Genomic DNA, 20,456 nt, shown 5'->3' with positions numbered 1-20,456 from the left:
ATATAAATAAAATCCCCCACCACACGGCGTTTGTATTCTTCCATTTAAGCTCCTCATTTCACCCAGTCAACTGACCCATTTTTCCTTTAATAAAATCTGAATCAGTCCTTTCATTTTCATTTTCATTTTAACAAGTTGTCAAATGTTCATATTTTTATTTATATTTACATGCAAAATTAAATTGTGTTAATCAACAATTGTAATGAGCCTTTGAGACTTTGAACCGATAGATTTTGGATTTTGATAATATGTTTACTCTAATTAAATTCAATCTAATTAATCATGTAAGCTTCGTTTGAGAATATTGAGAATATGTTTATTATTATTTTTTATTTAGTATATTAGGGATGAGAATATTCAAACTACAGACCTCTTGGACTAATTATGTATGCCAGTTGATCCAAGAAATCTAAAATGTGGAGAATTCAAAAGGTTTCTGCTCACACACCTTACTGAAAGTTATGTCGTCAAATACTTAATAGTTATCCGACCTCTTGAAATAGTTATGTCGTCAAATACTGAAAGTTTCTACCCATGCAAATCGCTTGGACAGAAACTAAAACAAGAATCGACAGAAACTCAAAACAATGTGTTCCATTTAGCCCATCTAACTTTCTGCTCCCACATATCTTTTTGTCTGCAAAAATGAAGTTGAGCCATGTCTAGTAAATACGTTAACTTGTCGATATTTTTGTTGCGTTGACATAAATAAACATCTCCACACCCTAAAATTATTGTAGGGAAAGTAGTTACTTTTTAAATTTAAATATAAAATTACTTTCAATTCTAAGTTAATTTGCATAAAAAACAGTGATTAATTACAATGTTCAATTTTAAAATATCATATTTAAATTTAGAAATTGAAGTCCAAATTATAATTAGTTTACGTTGTGCATAGAGTTGAGCTACTAAGCTGAGTAGCTGTTGGGGAACTCAGTAGAAGCTATTTTCTAGTCTTTGAATTTCAAAAAAGTTTAATTTAATTTTTATCTCATAAAAAGATTAGACTTTCGATTTTGTATTCAATAGGTCCACTATATACGAGACATCTTTTAAAGTTTAAGAATATATTTGATACAAAAATAATATATAGCTTGGAGACCTATTAAATATTATATTGAACGTCCATGCTTATTAGACACGATGAAAATCATGAGACCAAACTTGAAATAGGACCAAAATTAAAAATTGGACATTAACTAATAAATTGTAATAATAATAGTATTATTAAGTTTACATTTTGATATAGTAGCTTCTTTTTGTCATTTTTGTACTCAATTGATTTAATTGAAAATTAATTACCTATTAGGTAACCCAAGAAAAATAAATAAATAAATATTTATATATATAACAAAAAACCAATATCATATCCCGACGAAAAGAACACGAATACAAATTCAAATTGCATGGATAGAAATATACTTTTGCTAATGTAATACTTTGATTTTTCTCTTTCAAGTTTACAATTTTTGATCGAATCTCAATTCTTTTTATTAGATCAAATGTTCATTTAAATTGAATAGACTCAGATATCATATTTGATAGTACGAAGTTTTAGCTCAAAATTAATTGACAGTCGTTTATCTTTAAAAAAAAAATTGTGAGAAAGTGGGATTGACCACTAAAAATATTTTCTAATTTGTCTAATTCTAAGTTAGAGCACTTTTTACCCTATTAAATTGAATATAAGTTGAAAATTTGAGCAGAAGGCGACAAAATAATAATAATAATAAAGTAACAAAATTTTGTTTTTGTTTTTGTTTTTGTGTTTTTTGTTTTTTTCTCCTGAATATTAATTAATTTTAATTTTCCACACGTCTTTTCAGACCCCATATTTGTTCCAATAATTAATCCCCCAAATTACGTATCTCACTACGTCACTAAATTAACACAAATTTGGAGTAGTCAATTTACTATTTAATTTCGTTAAAAAACTACTATTTAATAGACAAAATAAAAACAGTAAAAAGAAAATTCATCTGTAAAAAAAAAAAAAAAACCCAACATAATAGTTCTAATTAAGTTAAAAATATTAATTTTGTTCAATAAATTTTAAATTTCATTTTTCAGAATTATTTTTTTTATCAAATTCAGTTAAATAATACTAATTTTCATATAATAAAGTACTCTACGTGAAAATATTTCTAAAATTTAAAGTCGAAAAGCTCGAAGGCTATTTTTTTTTTTAAAAAAAAAAAACAATGAAAAACGAATTTCTTTAGAAAAAAAAAGGAGAAAAAGTAAATTCCTTTTTTAGTTTAATAATTGTTGAGCTAAAACTTCTATTACCTACTTTTTGAAATGGCTTGAATTTGTAAATAATAATAAAAAAGGTTTGAGTGCCCAAACATGTCAACAAAATAATAACATAATGATATATAAACATTTTTGTTAACAAATTTTAACAAAATTCTTTATCAAGTGGTTTAATTGAGAATTGCCTTAAAACATGAGAGATAATTTAATGTATTTAACTGATTGAAAGTTTTTTTTTTTTTTTTAAAAAAAAAAAAAACTTAAAAAAAGTAAGAAAGATAATATATGAAAGAATTTTGTTATAATGCATTTTGATTTTCCAACTTTAATGTAACACTAATTTACTCTTTATATTTTAGTTTATAACAATTTGACCATTTTATTTTTAATTTTTGTCACAATTTAATCATTGAAATTTAGTATGTAATAACTTAATATATGAAAAAAAATGAGTATAGTTCAACTTTGTTTGTAATATCAACTTCGAAGTCAAAAAGTTCAATTCTCCTACCCTGCACATTGTAATATGTGTGTGTTTTCTTTCTAAACTTTGTAATGAATTATTATTACCATCAAAATTAAATTGTAACATATTAAAATTTAAGGAGTAGATTGTTGTAAATTTTAAAATAGTATTTATGGTATTGAATTTATGTGGACATCTCCACCTTTCATTTGATATTAAAATGAGGGGTGAATAAAAAATTACACTATACCATTAAAAAAATCTATTAAACATAAAAATAAGCAACAAAATAACAACAATTAAAATAATTTAATTATTTCTTCAAAAATATCCATCTACATAAACAATTTTTCTTATTTTAAACGACATTTCTATAAAATTGAACTCTGATAATATAAACCGACATTGACATTTTAAACCATGGTAGTATTGTATTACAAAGTAAAGCTTACTTTTGAGTGACAAAAGAAAAAAGACAAATCGCAAAAATCACTCTTAAAGTATGGTTGTAGTTATAATTATACCCGTAAACTATCAATTGTAAAAATTGAACCATCAAACTTATACAAATGTTGCAATTGAACTCTCAAACTTACATAATAGTATAAATTATACCAATTATATAAGTTGGAGTGTTCAAGTTTTATCATTTAAGAGTCAAATTCCTAGAATTATCACAAGTTTGAGAGTTTAATTTTAACACGTGTTTAAGTTTGAGACCTCAATTTTTATAATTGAAAGATTGAGGGTATAATTACAACCCCAACTATGTTTTATGGAGAAATTATTTTAAATGACAAAATTATTAAAAATATTTATAAATAATAGAAAAATATCACAGACTATTTGTGATGGATCGCAATATTATATCTAACCGTGTAGATAATAGTCTATCACAGTGTATTACCAATTGATTGTGATATTTTTCTATTATTAATAAATATTTTAGTTCATGTTTGTGAGAGAAAAAAAAAGTGGAGATATAAAAATTGGGAAAGAGGAGTTTGTGCAAGCTGGCATTGGATTTTGAGTTTTCAATGGTCAAACAGTGAGTCAATCCATACGTTTATGCCCTTTGTATTCAATCTTTGTTTCTATATTCTTCAAATTTCAATTCCCAATTCCCAATTTCTCTCTCTCAGTTAATTATCATATCCAGTTTTGATTCTATCATTTCTTCAACTTTCCTCTAAGTTTCTTGTTTTCGATTCGATTCCATTCGATTCCGCCTGTTTTTCGCTGTTTCTAACTCCATGGCCTAGACGAGCATGACGAAATCCAAGAGTTTGATGCACAACATCATGAGACAATTCAGATTCGGTTCCTCAAGAGGTACCTTCTTCTTCTTTGTCTAATTAGGGCAAATCGTTCTCCGTTTTCTTCTGATACTGATTTGATGAATTTGGTTTGATTAGACAGGCAGGGCGAGGATGATTTGGAGGAGATTGCAGCTAAGGAACAGAAGGTTATTCAATTTGAAACATTAGTTGAAGCTACCAACAATTTTCACCAGAATAACAAGCTTGGCGAAGGCGGATTTGGTCCAGTTTACAAGGTTAGATCCAATTCTAATTCAACACACTGCTAAATTTGTGTTCTGACCGTCAAAACTCTTCTTTTTGTTTTCTTTTGTTTTTTCTTCCTTATTTTATTTCATCGAAATTGTCGCAGTTAACAAGGATTTAGACTAACTGGAAATATTTAATTAATCTTGCTGTTAATTATATCTGTTTTGGCAGCTTCTTTTTTTTCGTTGCTTGTGCTTAACTTTTCTACCTAAATTCGCGCTATCAACTTGGGTTACTGAATATTTGCCTCTTCACTTGTGGAATTCGGAAGAACATAATTACTATATCAAGAATCAGTCTAAATACGTGCTTTAGCCCTTAATCTTTTTTGGGTTTTTTTTTTTTCCCAATTTAGTCATTGTTGTTGTTTTTTTTACAGTTTAGTCCCTCACATTTCAAGAATTTTCAGTTATACCCTTTATTGGTCAATGTTAAATTGGTTAAAGACATACTTTAAATGATGTTTAGTGAGTTTGCATAAATTTAGGAGAGGAGTTAAGCGACTCTTAATATAGGAAAGCTTCTGATTCGTCTTCCAAATTTGTAAGAAATTGGCATAAATCTCAACTGTTGTTTAGTTTCTCCTTAAATTTCTGTGTACTCACAAAGTATTATGTTTGGTAAGTACATCATCATCCAACTTTAACATTCAGAATGAACGTGATACAACTGAAAAATGTTAAATTGCAAGAAATTGAAAATTTTAAAACTGTAAGACTGAAATTGAGGAAAATACCCAAAATATTGGGGAATAAAATGTATATTATATTTAGCTAATGTGAAATTGTAAGAGCCTAATGTTATAGACTTTTGTTTTTTACATATGCAGAAAGAATCGTAGTTCTTTAAAATTGTTTTACACAGCTACATACAAAAATGGATTACTTGCATGATGAGGATTTTGTTTTTAGTTTTCTGTTTTTGAAATCTATGCTCGTTTCCTCCTAACTGTCATACTATGGTTTTCACATTTTTTGATGAAAAAATTTAATTCTTAGTCAAATTCTAAAAACAATAAGTTTTCGAAAACTACTTTTTTTAATTTTTAAACTTTTGGTTTGGTTTTTGAAAACGTTGGTAGAAAGAGGATAACAATACACAAAAACTTATAGTTGTAAGTAGTGTTTATAAGCTTAATTTTCAAAAACAAAAAAAATTACAAACTAAGATCTCGTTAGATAACGATTTCGTTTTAGTTTTCTATTTCTGCAATTTATGTTTGTTCTCTCTTAATTTTTCAACTATAGTTTTCACTTTTGTTAAAAAAATACTTGAATTCCTAATCAACTTCTAAAAACAAAAACAAGTTGGTAAAGACTACGTTTTTTAGTTTTCAAAATTTGGTCTGGTTTTTTAAAACATAACTAGAAAGTGGATAACAAAACTTAGAACTTATGAGTAAAAGTAGTGAATGTAAGTATTTGCACAATTGAATACGGCCTCCATGGTATATGCACAATTGAGCACTTGCTTTTATTCTTGATTATCATTCATATTCTTTAAATTTTGTAAAGTATATGTAGAAGTTCTTTTCATGGTAAGTGCTATTCCAAGGTTAATTCAATTGATGACAACTCTAAAGATTCAATGTCCAAGCTTGTTATTGTTTTGAAAAATGGAGCGCAATTATTCAACTTCCTTTTCTAGTAACATCTAAGTTTCTTTTACTTACCGTCATTTGTAGGGGAAGTTAAAGGATGGAAGAGTGATTGCAGTTAAGAAGTTGTCGCATTATTCAAAACAAGGAAGAAAAGAGTTTATGACTGAGGCTAAATTGTTGGCTCGTGTGCAGCACAGAAATGTCGTCAATTTGTTGGGATACTGTGTGCATGGTTCAGAGAAACTACTGGTTTACGAATATGTCACAAATGAGAGTCTTGACAAGCTTCTCTTCAGTAAGTGACGCTTGGAAATTATGTTTCTTCTTTCTTCCATGGAAGATTGAACTAATATACCCTGTCATCGATAGAAATATTTGGGCTCTTCATTTTCCGAGTGTATTTTGTCAAGTACCTAAGTTTGTTTGTTCAAATTTAACCTTTTTTTTTCTCGGAGTACCATTGAATTTTCCCTCTAATTGCTCTCTGGCTTGAAGACGTGCAAACACAAAAGAGCTCCCATTCCTGTCCGTTTTCATTCATTTGCATTGATAATAATACAAGTTGATATTATTGTGTAATTTGAATAGATTAACTCACTACATCTTTATATTACTAATACTGGTCCATACTATCCATTCATTATTACCATTTTTCTTCATGTGTTTAGCAGTCGACAAGTCAAAATGTTGTCATCCTGTGTATTTATATATACATACATACATATATATATATATATATATATATACACACATATATATATGAACAGCCTGAAGCTTTAGGGATGAGGGATCCCTAAGCCTAATGGGGAGAAGTGATTGAGCTAGATAAACTGATGGTAAAAGTCTCATCGAAATTCCAAATTTTAGTTGGACTTGAACTCCTCTCATTAAATACGTTACAGAGGTCTTAAAACTAGTCTCAACAAAACATTCATCTGATCGATCTTTCTTCTTTCAACTCCATGCTATTATTTTTGTTGTTAATATGATGCTTGATCTTCGAAGGACTGGAAGTGATAATAGTTCCTTTTTTGTTGTTATAGCAGAATCCTGCAGACGAGGAGATCTTGATTGGAAGAGGAGGTATGACATAATCTTTGGCATAGCACGAGGTCTGCAATATCTTCATGTGGACTCACATAATGTCATTATCCATCGTGACATAAAGGCTAGTAACATCTTGTTGGATGATAAATGGGTCCCTAAGATTGCCGATTTTGGGATGGCTCGTCTCTTCCCTGAAGATCAAACTCACGTCAATACTCGTGTTGCCGGTACAAAGTAAGTTTCTTTGCTCTGCTCTTTGCAACAACCTGTCAAATTTCTGAATCCAAACTGGAGCCCTTCACTAATTTTCTTCTTCCATGTATGAATAGTGGATATATGGCTCCCGAATATGTAATGCACGGGCATCTATCAGCCAAGGCAGACATTTTTAGCTTTGGTGTTTTGGTTTTGGAACTTATAAGCGGCCAGCGAAATTCGTCATTTAGTTCATTTATGGACGCCGAGAATCTACTTGATTGGGTATGGTTTATTTTATTGCAATACCTAATTGTAATGAAGATCATGATACAATCAGTGCAATAGAAGTAAACAAGTCATAGATGAAGAATCCACTGACTGGGCAATATTTTAACTTCCATAGTTAGTCATTTAAAGGACCACGTATGAGAATCTGAACACGAGTCGTCAGTGAACTCTGTAGTTTATATTTTGGTCTTAGCTTAGTGAATCATACTCTCGATTGATCTCAGTTTATATATTATATCATAGAAGTCGACTAACTACCCATAGAAATGTAAGCGAAACAACTCCATGGAAACTTGGTCATATTTACACTAACAAATTTATTTAGGTCCATTTGATAGCTTATAAATACTACTTTCATCTATAAGTTTCTATATTTTTTATCTACTTTCTACTAATATTTTAAAAAACCAAACTAAATTTTGAAAGAAAAGAAAGTAGTTTTTGTTTTTAAAATTTGATTAATAATTTAATTGTTCTTCGAAGGCAGAAAACTAAAAGTGAAATAGTTGTCAACCGGGACCTTAATGTCAAAGAACTATTTAGAAAATGCTCTCTTTTGCATCGTCTTAGAACGACTAAAAGGCGAAAGAAAATATGGTTTTTGAAACAGAAATTTATAAATTATAAATTGTAAGGTCTTACCGAAGTTATGGATTTTGCTGCAGGCTTACAAGCTATACAAGAAGGGCAGGAGCTTGGAGATCATGGACCCAACATTAGCTTCATCAGCTGTTCCTGACCAAGTTACAATGTGCATTCAGATAGGATTGCTATGCACACAAGGTGATCCAAACCTACGGCCGACTATGCCACGTATAGTTTTAATCCTTTCAAAGAGACCTGGTAATTTGGAGGAACCAATGAGACCAGGAATACCTGGTTCTCGGTATAGAAGACCTCGTAGGACAAGTGCATCGTCCTCCAATGCTGGTGTGTCTGGAACTTCTGGTTCATCCGACTCCTATGCTCTTACAAGCAATACTACTGGGACTATAACTGCTACCGCAACCGCAACCGCAACCGCAAATGAAGTTGCTTCTGGCTCTTCTTCAATTAGTCGAGGATACGATACTCATGGGAAACGTCCGATAGAAGGTTAGACCCCATTTCTAATAGGATCATTCTTTTTGTTCATAAGTTTTTGTATCCTTAGTTACATTAGGATGTAAATGTTGAGGTGGAAAGTTTCTGGTCAAAGTAGTTGGATGGATTCAATTCAATTTCTTATCACATTTTTTGTACAGTAAGTTAGCAGTTTTAGGTTCAATCCCCAATGTAAAAAGAATTTAAATAAATAAATCTGTACATCTGCAGTAATGTATTTTCAGCAAAAACAGTTTAGTTATCACTAGTTTGATGCTAGTTTTAATTTGGCCAATTGTATTATATTTAAATCTTCCGAAGAATATATATATATATATATGCAAGCCATTACTTGTCAGCCAATCCATATCAGCCTAGTTATCATATTGTTAGATAAAATTAAGTCGTGTACCATTTAAAAGTATCCTCCAAATCCGGATGATTAAAGTGTCATTTTTGAAATGTGAGATACCTAATAAACATCAATCTCAAACTCATGGAATCAAAAGTACATTTGCCCTTTTTTTTCTCTTTAATTATGTACATTTCTTTTTCCTTTATCGTTTTTGTTCCCATTTCTTTACAATTTTTCTTCATCATTTTCAAACTTCAAAATGAATGATCAATGTACAATTTACGATTTTCAGTTTATGTTTCATGATATATACACAAGTATATGTAAATAAGACATGTATGCTATATATTTATATATATACACATTTAGAACAAGTACAAATTTTAGGTTATTCTGTTTGTTTTTAAAAAAATATAATTAAGTTAATAATTTGTTTTTTAGGTGATATAAACCTCATATTTTTATATCATACTAATTCTAACATGTTAGTTATCGTAGTTTGTAACTGTTACATAAAACATGACTGCTGCGTAATTTATCTAAGTTGTTAATATTATATTTTATCTTCATTTAGACATATTCCACCTATTTTGTCATATACCTTTGTAGAGGTGTTCATGGGTTGGGTTGGGTTGGGTTGAGATTGAAAGACTTTTTAGACCCAACCCAATTTCAACCCAATCCAATTGTTCGGATTCTAAATTTCTTCAACCCAAATAACCCTTATTAAAAAATGAATCCAACCCAACCGGATTGGTTCGGATTAATCGGGTCATTTATTTAAAATTTTGTTCTAAAAAGAAGTAAAACGTAAATATGTGAAAACCTAATTTATATATTGAATTAAGATTAATAACTCATCTTCAATTTATATAGTGAAAATTTTCTTTCTAAAGTGTAAAGAAACTACTTTTAAGAGTTGTTGAAGAATAAATTATTAAAAAAATATTGAAATTAAATAAAATTGAAATCAATATATGTATAAATAATTGTATTATAAGTAATAAAAAAATATTTTAAAATTAATAATAAATTTGGATTGGTTCGGGTTGGTTTGAGTTATATTAGGTGAACCCATGAACCAACCCAATCCATAAAATTTTCATTTATTTGAACCCAACCCAAACCGCACGGATTGGGTTGGGTTGATCGGCTTTTTCAGGTCATCGAGTTTTTTGAACACCCCTATACCTTTGTATATTTAGTTACTTGCAAATATATACTCGGTATATTTGTTCATCATCATCATGTCCTTTACAAAAATATTTAAGTTATATATACTTTCCAAAAAAAAAAAGAAGAAAAAGCCTACCATATACCCTATTGATGTTACTGCATAACATATTATTTTCAGAATCCTACCAAAAAAGAAGAGAACGAATAGAGAAAAATAATCAGGCCTTCTTCCATCTTCCTTTCACATTTAGTCGTCTCACCTGTCTTCTCCATCTCCGACGAACCTCGACGACACCGATGACTCTTCTTGTGGCACCTCGGGTGAGCAAACCCTAAACACGTCAATATTTGGTCGTTTCTGAACTTTGAATGCTAATATACTACTTTAAAAGATACTACAAGTAGAAATCATTTGCTTCTTCGAACATATATGAGGTATATATGAAACGTTGAGAGGAAGAAGCCCTCATCGTCGATGAAAAATGCAAAATCTCTATAACCTCAACCAAACATTTGAAATTTTTGGGTTGGAGAAGGTATAGATTTTGAAAGATGTTTTTGATAGAGTGGATGAAGAATGACGATTTTAGGAAATGCAACATAAAGGCATACACACTAGGAAGTACAAATACTTCTAATTGTGTAGATAATCAGTATTAGATACAGATATATCCAGATACGTGTCTGATTATTTTTTTTTTTACAAAAAAAAAAAGAAAAAAATCAGATAGAGTATCCTTCTTCCAAATATGTGAATGGAATACATTGGATCATTTTTTTTTTCAAATTTAAGCCAAACCACTTAAAAAACCCAAAGAACAACTAATTTTATTCAAAAATCCACTTAAATCTAGCCATTCAATACAAAATAAATTAAAAATAAAATAATAAAAATAGAAAAGGTAAAAGAAAAAAAACCCTAATAGTGATTAGAACTTCATTCTCTTCTCTCTCACTATTTAAATCATTATTCACACACCCCTCCCCTTTCGTATCCTTAACGTCACTTCATCTCCTACTTCTCTATTGTCTGCTCTAGTCGCTCAACCACTACTCTACGCTGCTGAATTTTTTTTCACTCTCTTCTTAAATCTACTTTAATCTAACTTAAAATGAGTATCTTAATTATTTTAGAAATTGACGTTACATGTATTCTTTATCTAATTCATCGTATAGATCTTCCATCGTGATTTTAGGTTAGTTTAAATCTAAATAGAGTTAGTAGATCTTTTTCTTTCTAATATATTGCATACCTAATTGAGGATATTTTAATCAGATTAATATTTATAGAATCCGTTAATTTTTACTGATGGAACATTTTTCAAATAAAAAATCCATTTGAACTTTTTTCAAAACCACCTAATAAATATGGTCATTCCCTCGCATTCTTTATTATTTGCTATAGTAGTTTACTTGAAATTAAATTACAAATCGATCCTTGAATTTATATTTGTGATTAAAAGTATCTATCTTTATCCATGATGACATTGCTTGAAACCCTTGGGTACATGGCTTCTTTTTTCTTTTATTTTCTTAATAATAATTTATTTGATTTATTTATTTTTTTGGGTTCCAAATTTCATTGTGAGGCTGTCATTCAATTGGGCCATGTAAACTCGTTTTCTGGAAAAGCTTTAATGTATTGGACAAATGTGTTGATCAAGATATGGATGATTTGGCAAGAGAGAAATCAAATAGTCTTCCAAGAGAAATTTTAAATGTCGAATAGGTTCTTGAACTTTCAATTTGTGACTAATAAGTATATGAGACACTTTTGAGATACTTTTGTAAACTTCAAATATTTATTAGACACAAAATTAAAAACTCATGGAACTATTTTGACACAAACCGAAAATTTTAACTTTACCTTATTACATGAGAAGTTCATTAAGAAATGGAGTGTTGAATGGTAGCTTAATGATCCCAGAAGCCACAAGAAGTGACAATGCCCAAATTGGAAGAACCCATTGAAATGTAAACAGCAGGAACCATTTTCCTGCAAATTAAAATCAAACAAATCAAATATGACAAAATAAATGTCCTCTTTGATGGGGTAGCCAAGCAACGTGGGAACTTGGAAATAAGTTAGCTTAATCACTTGATGTAGTACTAGATTAATGAACTATGCAAATATATGAAAATATATTTATTTATTTTATCTTTTCTAATGTCCCCATGAACTACTAAATAAAGGAGTCATTTGTCTCCCTCCTTTCTAAGAGTAAGTTATTTAAGAGACCGAGACCACCTTCTTCACTTGTGTGCTCTTATGTTTTGTTCGTGAACCCATCACTTCATGTCTGGCAAGATGTTATCTCTAGGTCAACCTATATTGCAACAACATTGGCTCCATTCATCCAATTTACAAGAAAAATAAAAGGAAAATAAATTTGAAATCAAAATTCCTTCGAATGATGTGGATGAGAAAAGAGATCACTTGGCTAAATGGGAGAATGAGAAGCAGTTATCAGATTTCAAAACAAAAAAGATTTGTGCCTGGACAATTCAGTTAGTAAGAGTATGGCTCTTTTGGATATGTAGTTTTGAGAATTTTCCTTCCATAGTTCCATTTAACTACTAGTGAGATCTTCACAAATGATATGATATTGTCCACTTCAGCCCTAAGCCCTCGTAACTTTGTTTTTTGTTTCACCCCAAAGGCCTCTACCAAAGGAGATGTTCTCCCTTACTTGTATATCCACGCTTTTCTCTTTCCTAGGCAATGTGAGACTACGATCACACTCCCAACAATCCTCTTCATGAACAAAGAACCATATAATCTACCCTCAAATAGTCCTCGGCTAAATAAGAGTTTACTCTTATCCAAGCTAGCACTTCTCTTCTTTTTGGAGAACATCAAACAAGGCTATGTCTAGAACACGATTCTAATACCACTAGTTACAGTAAATAGAACTCGAAATATCTTTATAATAGTCTGACATTGTCCACCATATGCTCTCAAGAGATTTGTTTTTGGTTTTACCCAGAAGACCTCATACCAATAAAGATGTTGTCTCTCATTTATATATGCATGATTTTTCTCTTTCCTAGCCCACACTACCAGCACTATTAGATCACCAATCCCAGCCAACACAGTAAATGGATGGCTCTATTGGTTCACCAACAAGATGGATGACAAGCCATGGAAAACTCCACTAACACAATGTTTATTTCACATCCTTACACAAGAGACTGAAATAATATAATTTGAAAACAAATTTTACCTTTGTTGGTGAAAAGAGTTTGTTTGCTTAGACATGAGGTTCAATTATTGAGGCCAAAAGCATCAAATGTTTATGTAATGATAATTAACTGTTTAAAGTGGTTTTAAGAGAATGAATTCCCTTATATATGGATGTGGCTTTTTCTAATTTGTTCACTTGTATAAACCATCACAGTCATGGAAACTCATCTAAGTTGGTTTGGTGATTTGTTATAAATAGAGTGAGTGAGAAAGGACGAAGGTAGGCACTGATTCAATAGGTTTAGGCTTGAGCGATCTGAAGGGAGCAAGAGTCCAAGTATCTCAAATGACTTGGTTTATCTTGTAGTTTTTTACATTTTACATTTCAGTATCATTTTGGTTTTGTTCGAGTTTTACCATAATCCCCCATATTTTTATTCTTAGCATTTGAAACCTTAAAATTCTTGTTTTGTGTTTCCAGTCTCCCTGTTGATAAATGATAATCCCATATTAAAATGAGATGAGGAATTATTGTGAAGGAAACAAAAATAAACAAACACATGATGGGGCAACCTGCCAAAATAATATGAATGAAGAAATTAGAGCTAATCACTCTCAAGACAACAAGTTTTGAGGGGAAACGGTTGGATTTTGACAAAATATTAAAAGAGTAATTGTCATGCATCTGAAAGGTTCGAGAAAGTGATGGACTCCAAGAAGTATAAAAAGAGCCTATTCCTTTGGTTTATAATCACCCCAATTTGAAGCATTTTAAACTTGGTATACTAGCTCGGTTATGTGAGTGGTATAATGCTTTGAGAGAGTGGTCTCGTAATTGGGGTTGGGAAGAGATTTATATGCGATTATAATAATTCTTTGCCGAATAAAATATTTCTGGTTTGTGGCTTTTTCTTCGATTTGAAGTTTTTCCATAATAATTCTTGTCGGCATTATTTTTCTCTGCTGATTTCTGTTGTAGTGGGAGGTTTTTCCCAACGAAAACAATCAATGAATTCTATAAGTAATATCATTTGTCACAGTCAAACATCAAGAAGTTAAAGAGAAAGACAGAAAAATGGTTACCCGAAGCTTGAAATTTGGTTTCAGTTTGATTAGTTACCCATTCCCCTGTCTCACGAAGCTTCTTCATGACTGGCCCTTCATATTTTCCCGTAAAACTCATCAAAAACATGTCAAATGCAGCCTTCCTATCTTCTTCCAAATCCCTGAGAATCAACATCTCCAATTTCAGCACAATAAAATCAACAAGAACACTCGATCAAAATCAAAAGTATTGAGAGATAAATGGAACTCTGAGACTTGCCTAGGGTCGGCATCTCTGAACCTTCCGCCACCAATAGCACGTTCGATTTCAATAACGGAGGGCCGACGAGGTTTCGGAAGCCGCCGCCGTAGCCGTGGATTGTTGATGGGAATGGTCTCGGCGGCCCCGTTAGTTTTGGGAGGAGGAGAGTGAGAGTCGTCTTTGGGATTGAGTGAAGCGAGAACCACATTTTTGGTTAACGAAATGCTGAAGAAGGAAGCCATTGCTATTCCAGAGATAAGAAACCAAAGTTTCATAAATAAAAGTGACTTTTATTGTTATTATTAAAAATGACTAGTGATTTTGTGACAATTTAATCCTAAATTTTAATAAATAACGATTTAATTCTTATATTTTACAATTTATAACGATTTTGTTTGTATCATGAAAGTTATTATTATGATTAAATGAAATTTCTTACACTAGATAGATAGATTGATAAACTGATCGAGAATGAAATTTATATATAAACTATAAAACTAAGTTGTTACCGAATAAAAATTGACACATCATTTTAATGAATTTTTTTATCATATGGACATGCTACACATTTCAAATTATAGGATTAAATTGTTATAAATTTGAGAGTACAAGAACTAAATCATTAACGATTAAAGTTTAGAAACTAATTTGTTACATTATAAATTTAGAGACCAAAAGTATTTTTAAACCTTTCATTTTTCATTATAAACTTTCAATTTAATTAAATTTGACTTTATATCTATATCTATATACTATCTAAAAAGGATTATGAGATGAAACTTTTGATTTTAATTTCAAATTAAAATGATTAAATAAAAAAAAATCTGATTTTTTACATTATATCTCTAAAATTTCGAATTCGGAAAAAATTAAAAAAAAAATCACATTTTATCTCTAAAATCTCACATTCACATTAAATAAAAGAAAAAAAAATCACTTCTTATCTATAAAATCTCAATTTCACATTAAAATAAGGGAAAAAAACACACATTTTATTTCTAATAATCTTTCTATAACTCACGTTAATATAATTTGATTGAAAATAAAATAAAATTATGATTTGAAATCAAAATTTTATTGAATCCAACCTCTCTCCCATTTCTTTATTAGTATTATTTTTTAATTTTGTTAACCCGCTCTTTCCAACTCTTTTGCTTTCATCTTTTTTTTTTCCAGAAATTTTATCACATTGAAAGAAATAGTGTATTTACATTGCAATAAACACTTTACAGAAATGAGGTTCCTCTTAAGTCTAGGAACAATATATACATCATTCAAAACTAGAAACCTATACTATAAAGTTAACTGGAGCCCTCCCACTAACACAGCTGAGACGACGTGTCCGGTGCCTACTCGCATCGTCATCTCACCAGCCTCCAACTATCGCCAGGATCTAATCCCCTGAAAAGAAGAACAAATGTGATTAATGGTGCCCGAATCAATTATCTAGGCAGAATCATCATTCTCCACTAAACAAGTTTCAAGTAGAAGTAAATCATATTTACCTTTACCTGCCTTGGCCTTAGCCTTGGGGGCTTTCTTCTCTTTTAGATAGCAAGGACAATTCCTCTTCCAGTGTTCATCATGATTGCAGTGGAAACCCTTTCCCTTTTCAACCGGTGGACGCCTCCTAGAGGCGACAGGCGGTGGGTTAGCAAGCGCCTTCCCTTTTCCCTTACCACCCTTCTTCTTCTTCCCCTTTGCAGAGTTAGAAGTAAAAGGTGTAGACTTCGTTCCTGAGGTCGAACCTCTATGGAACGTCCTGGAGGATGAAGCAACATTTGCCTTACCCTTCTTCCTCTCCTTACTTTTCAGTAAAGATTGGTAGGTCTGCAACTTGTTGAGGAGAGTTGTAAGGTTATATTTCACTTTGTTAAGAATCACATTGCTAACAAAGTGCAGGAAGCTCTCCGGCAAAGAATACAGGATTATGCTAACCTAGCTACCCTCATCGATGGTAGACCCATTCAACTCTACCACATTGAAGTGGACCATCATGTTAAGCACATGTTAAAAAACAGAGGTGCCTTCTTCCATTTTGGAGTTGAATATATATTTAAGAGCCTCATGTATAAGCTATTTAGAAAATTGTCCAAACATCCCTGCAGGGACTCCATGATCTCACGCACTGAGACCGTAGGCTCATGTTTCTTGGCCAAGACTTCAGAAAAACTTGCCAAGATGTAGACTCAGTCCTTCTCATTCGCCCGTGTCCATCGCTCGTATGCCTCCCGAACATTTCGAGCGACATTTGGAGCTGGAATAGAAGAACAGACCTCTGTAAGAGCGAACATGAGATCCTCGATGATTAGGCGCTGGTGTGCGATCATTTAGACAATGAACTACTATCGTATAGACTCTCAAGCTAGGCAATCGTTACGTTTTCCACCGATTGCGAATTTTTTGAACTTTTTGCAAAATGAAACAAATTTTCATTTTATTCTTTGGTTACAATAACTAACTTCGGATTCTCCCACTAACACATGACCGATAGAAGTTTTCGGCCAATTATCATAATTAACCAATTTAATAATTAATGAATATAATCATATTATATTCTTACTCTATAGTTTGATATCACATATCTACTATAGTAATTTCTCCTCCACTTGATATTAATCATATTTATATCTAATTTCCTCCAAAATAATGTATTCTCATACATTTAGTCAATTATATCATATATAATTAACCAGTCAAATTATATCATATATAATCAAACTCCCTCTTGTCAATTTGAACATTTCAAACTGACCCAAACATTGATTCTCGACTTTATCCAAGCTACCCAAGGGACCTAATAGACCTATGGCTCGAAGCTCCAACAGTACGTGAATAGCTGACTAAACTCTTTAGCCACGAGATCCACCATCCGTTAACTGTCAGGTATTCCACTAAAGACCAATAGTTGAACTCTTATTACCACAGATATATTTCTGTGTCCATCGATATAACCAATCATGAGTACGATGACCCTTCACAGGTGCTCGTAAGTACGCTGGGCCAATTTACCATTTTGCCCCTGTAGTTACATCTCACTCCTTAAGTACCACTGATTCTTCTAATGAACAATACAACATAGTCTAACTTTGTGTGAACACCTCTCGAGCCAAGTGAAGGTGTGTGGGCCACATCGTTTAAGCCCTGGAATCCCCTACTTACCCCTACCTCGGGGAATGAGTGAATTCCATCTTTGTAGTTGAGTTCCCATCCCAAATCAGACGAATCTCCAAAATGGTAAGTTTGAATCGCGACCTGGCCACTCGCACCCATACAAATCAAAGGACCGCCCTCAATGGCAGGAGTTCCCAACTCACTTAGGATTGAGGTCATGTTACTTATGGCCATCCTAGTGAAGTGAAGTCTCTATCATGAACGGTGTTATATAACGAGATGTTAATACTTCGTGGTCAGGTCTTATACAAACTCTTTGTATAGGACGCCCCCGCTCGCATGTCCCTTACACGAATGATCAGGATCATACCATCTGTGACAAGTCACAACACTTGTGACCATTTCACAAAGTGGGTCGCATCCGTAACATTACCAGGATAAGGTTTCCCTCTTATATCTATATGCTACAGACCATTTTGGTTATCATTCAAGACATGATCCACTTGTATGTCACCACATACATGCTTAAGTTACATACAAATAACCAGGGATTTTATGTTTATTGGTTTGTGGTAAAGCAAATAAAACATACAACTGACCAAAATCAAAATGTGAAGTAAATATCATATATTATACAACACAAGCGTCCATACAAACAATTTACAAACTATAGGACACGAGACTTTAGGGCATCAATCCCAACAATCTCCCACTTAGCCTAAAGTGAAGTGGAGTGTACATGAAACTAGTACAAAACAATAAACTAGGGCATAAAAGCCCAGTACAAAAAAATCTCCACTTGCCCTAGTCAAGCCGCGGGCGATCCTATAGATCTATGCTCCGTAGGTGACCCTCAAACACTGTAACCGTAAGAGCCTTTGTAAACGGGTCAACAACATTGTGCTCTAAAGCGATCTTCGTGACGATCACGTTCCCTCGATGCACTATATGATACTTCCGCTCTATGTGTTTGTTGCGCCTGTGACTTTTCGACTCCTTGTGTTCGCCACTATCCTACTATTATCACAATATAGGGTAATGGTCCTAGACATATCTGGAACAACTTTCAGTTCTGTCAAGAACTTTCTGAGCCAGACGGCTTCCTTAGTAGCTTCACAAGCCGCTACGTACTCCCCCTCCATAGTGGAGTCGGCAATGCACCCCTGCTTAGTGCTTCGCCACACTACAGCTACTCCGTTAAGAGTAAAGACTAACCTTGATTTGGACTTGTGAAAGTCCTTATCAGTCTGAAAGTCAGAATCTGTGTATCCAGTAAGGATCAAATCCCTAGATCCATACATGAGCATGTAGTCCCTCGTTTTCCGAAGATACTTGAGGATGTTTTTCACTACGGCTTAGTGACCCTGACTTGGGTTAGACTTATACCTACTAACTATGCCCACAACGTAGCAGATGTCTGGATGAGTACAGAGTATCGCGTACATTAAACTGCCAACGACAGATGCATATGGGACCCATCTCATCTCCTCAACCTCTTGAGACGTCTTAGGACACATGTCCTTAGACAAAGTGACTCCATGCTTGAACGGAAGTAGACCCCTCTTGGAGTCCTACATCGAGTACTTGAGCAACATCTTGTCAATGTACGATGCCTGAGACAATGCTAGCACTTTGTTCTTACAATCTCGAAAGATCTGTATGCCTAGAACAAACTGAGCCTCTCCCAAATCTTTCATTTGGAATTGGGTCGCTAGCCAGTTCTTAACTGTAGAGTAGTATATCGTCTACATACAACACTAAGAAGACTACTGAAGCGTTGATGATCTTCTTGTAGACACAAGGTTCATCGACGTTTTGGTCAAAGCCATACGACTTGATCGCAGTATCAAACCGTATGTTCCAAGATCTAGACGCCTGTTTTAGCCCGTAAATGGACCGATTCAGCTTGCAAACCTTTTTCTCTTGACCTTCGGCTATGAATCCCTCAAGTTGCACCATGTAAATGGTCTCCTCAAGATTGCCATTCCAAAAGGTCGTCTTGACGTCCATTTGCCAGATCTCATAATTATAATAAGCTGCAATGGATAGGAGGATGAAGATCGACTTTAACATGGCAACACGTGAGAAAGTCTCCACATAGTTGACTCCTTCTACCTGGATATAACCCTTTGCCACAAGTCGAGCCTTGAAGATCTGTACCTTCCCATCAGCACCTCATTTGCGCTTGTAGATCCATTTACAACCTATAGGTCTTACTCTATTAGGCTGACGTACAAGATCTCATACTGAGTTGAAATACATTGACTACATCTCGAGATCCATGGCTTTGACCCATTCATCATGGTCGACATCCTCCATTGCCTTCTAATAAGACAACGGATCCTCAACGTCGCCATCTGCCGCCATAGCAAGGATTTCCATGAAACCCAGATAGTGAACGGGCGGGTTCGCAACCCTCCCACTACATCGAGGTTCCCTCAACTCTTGAGGTGGAACCGACCTACTAAATGAACTCCCATCAACAACTTTTGATGATGTAGTAGGCTCTTCAACAACTATTTTTGAAGTTTCAGTAGTTTCATTGGAAAGCTCACGCAACACGACTTTACTTTATGGACTGTGCTCCCTTATATGATCCTCGTCCAGGAAAGTAGCGTTCGTTGAAACAAACACCCTATTTTCCGTTGGATCATAAAAATAACCCCCTCATATACTTTTGGGGTAGCCTACAAAGAGGCATAACCTCGACCGTGATTCCAACTTGTTGGGATTAGCCTCAAGTACATGTGCAGGGCAACCCCAAATGTGGAAGTGACGTAAACTAGCTTTACGCCCGTTCCACAACTCCAGAGGT

General features: G+C 32.9%; 2 protein-coding genes across 3 annotated transcripts; one reads left to right on the top strand and one right to left on the bottom strand.

Annotated features, from left to right (window-relative positions):
- Positions 1-3,713: 3,713 nt before the first annotated feature.
- On the top strand, positions 3,714-8,854 carry LOC120082156 (putative receptor-like protein kinase At4g00960). 2 transcript variants are annotated; one of them, XM_039037404.1, is made up of 6 exons: positions 3,714-4,054; positions 4,138-4,277; positions 5,975-6,185; positions 6,934-7,171; positions 7,267-7,417; positions 8,089-8,854. In XM_039037404.1, exons 1-6 carry the CDS (start codon positions 3,991-3,993, stop codon positions 8,521-8,523), a joined length of 1,239 nt encoding a protein of 412 aa, XP_038893332.1. In that variant the 5' UTR covers positions 3,714-3,990; the 3' UTR covers positions 8,524-8,854. The 2 variants fall into 2 exon arrangements, with proteins under 2 accessions (XP_038893332.1, XP_038893333.1); XM_039037405.1 differs by having other exon boundaries at positions 3,717-4,054; positions 6,937-7,171.
- A 1,207-nt stretch (positions 8,855-10,061) lies between these two features.
- Positions 10,062-14,799, bottom strand: LOC120082150 (probable NAD(P)H dehydrogenase subunit CRR3, chloroplastic). Its single transcript, XM_039037396.1, has 4 exons — positions 14,546-14,799; positions 14,305-14,447; positions 11,905-12,033; positions 10,062-10,369 (listed from the first exon to the last, which is right to left on the bottom strand). The coding sequence occupies exons 1-3, from the start codon at positions 14,767-14,769 to the stop codon at positions 11,909-11,911; spliced, it is 492 nt and encodes a 163-aa protein (XP_038893324.1). The 5' UTR covers positions 14,770-14,799; the 3' UTR covers positions 10,062-10,369; positions 11,905-11,908.
- Between the last annotated feature and the right edge of the window lie 5,657 nt (positions 14,800-20,456).

Source organism: Benincasa hispida, chromosome 7 (genome assembly GCF_009727055.1).
Source record: "Benincasa hispida cultivar B227 chromosome 7, ASM972705v1, whole genome shotgun sequence".
Taxonomy (NCBI): Eukaryota; Viridiplantae; Streptophyta; class Magnoliopsida; order Cucurbitales; family Cucurbitaceae; genus Benincasa; species Benincasa hispida.
The sequence above is the reverse complement of the archived record's forward strand: the minus strand, read 5'-3'. Positions and strand labels throughout refer to the sequence as shown.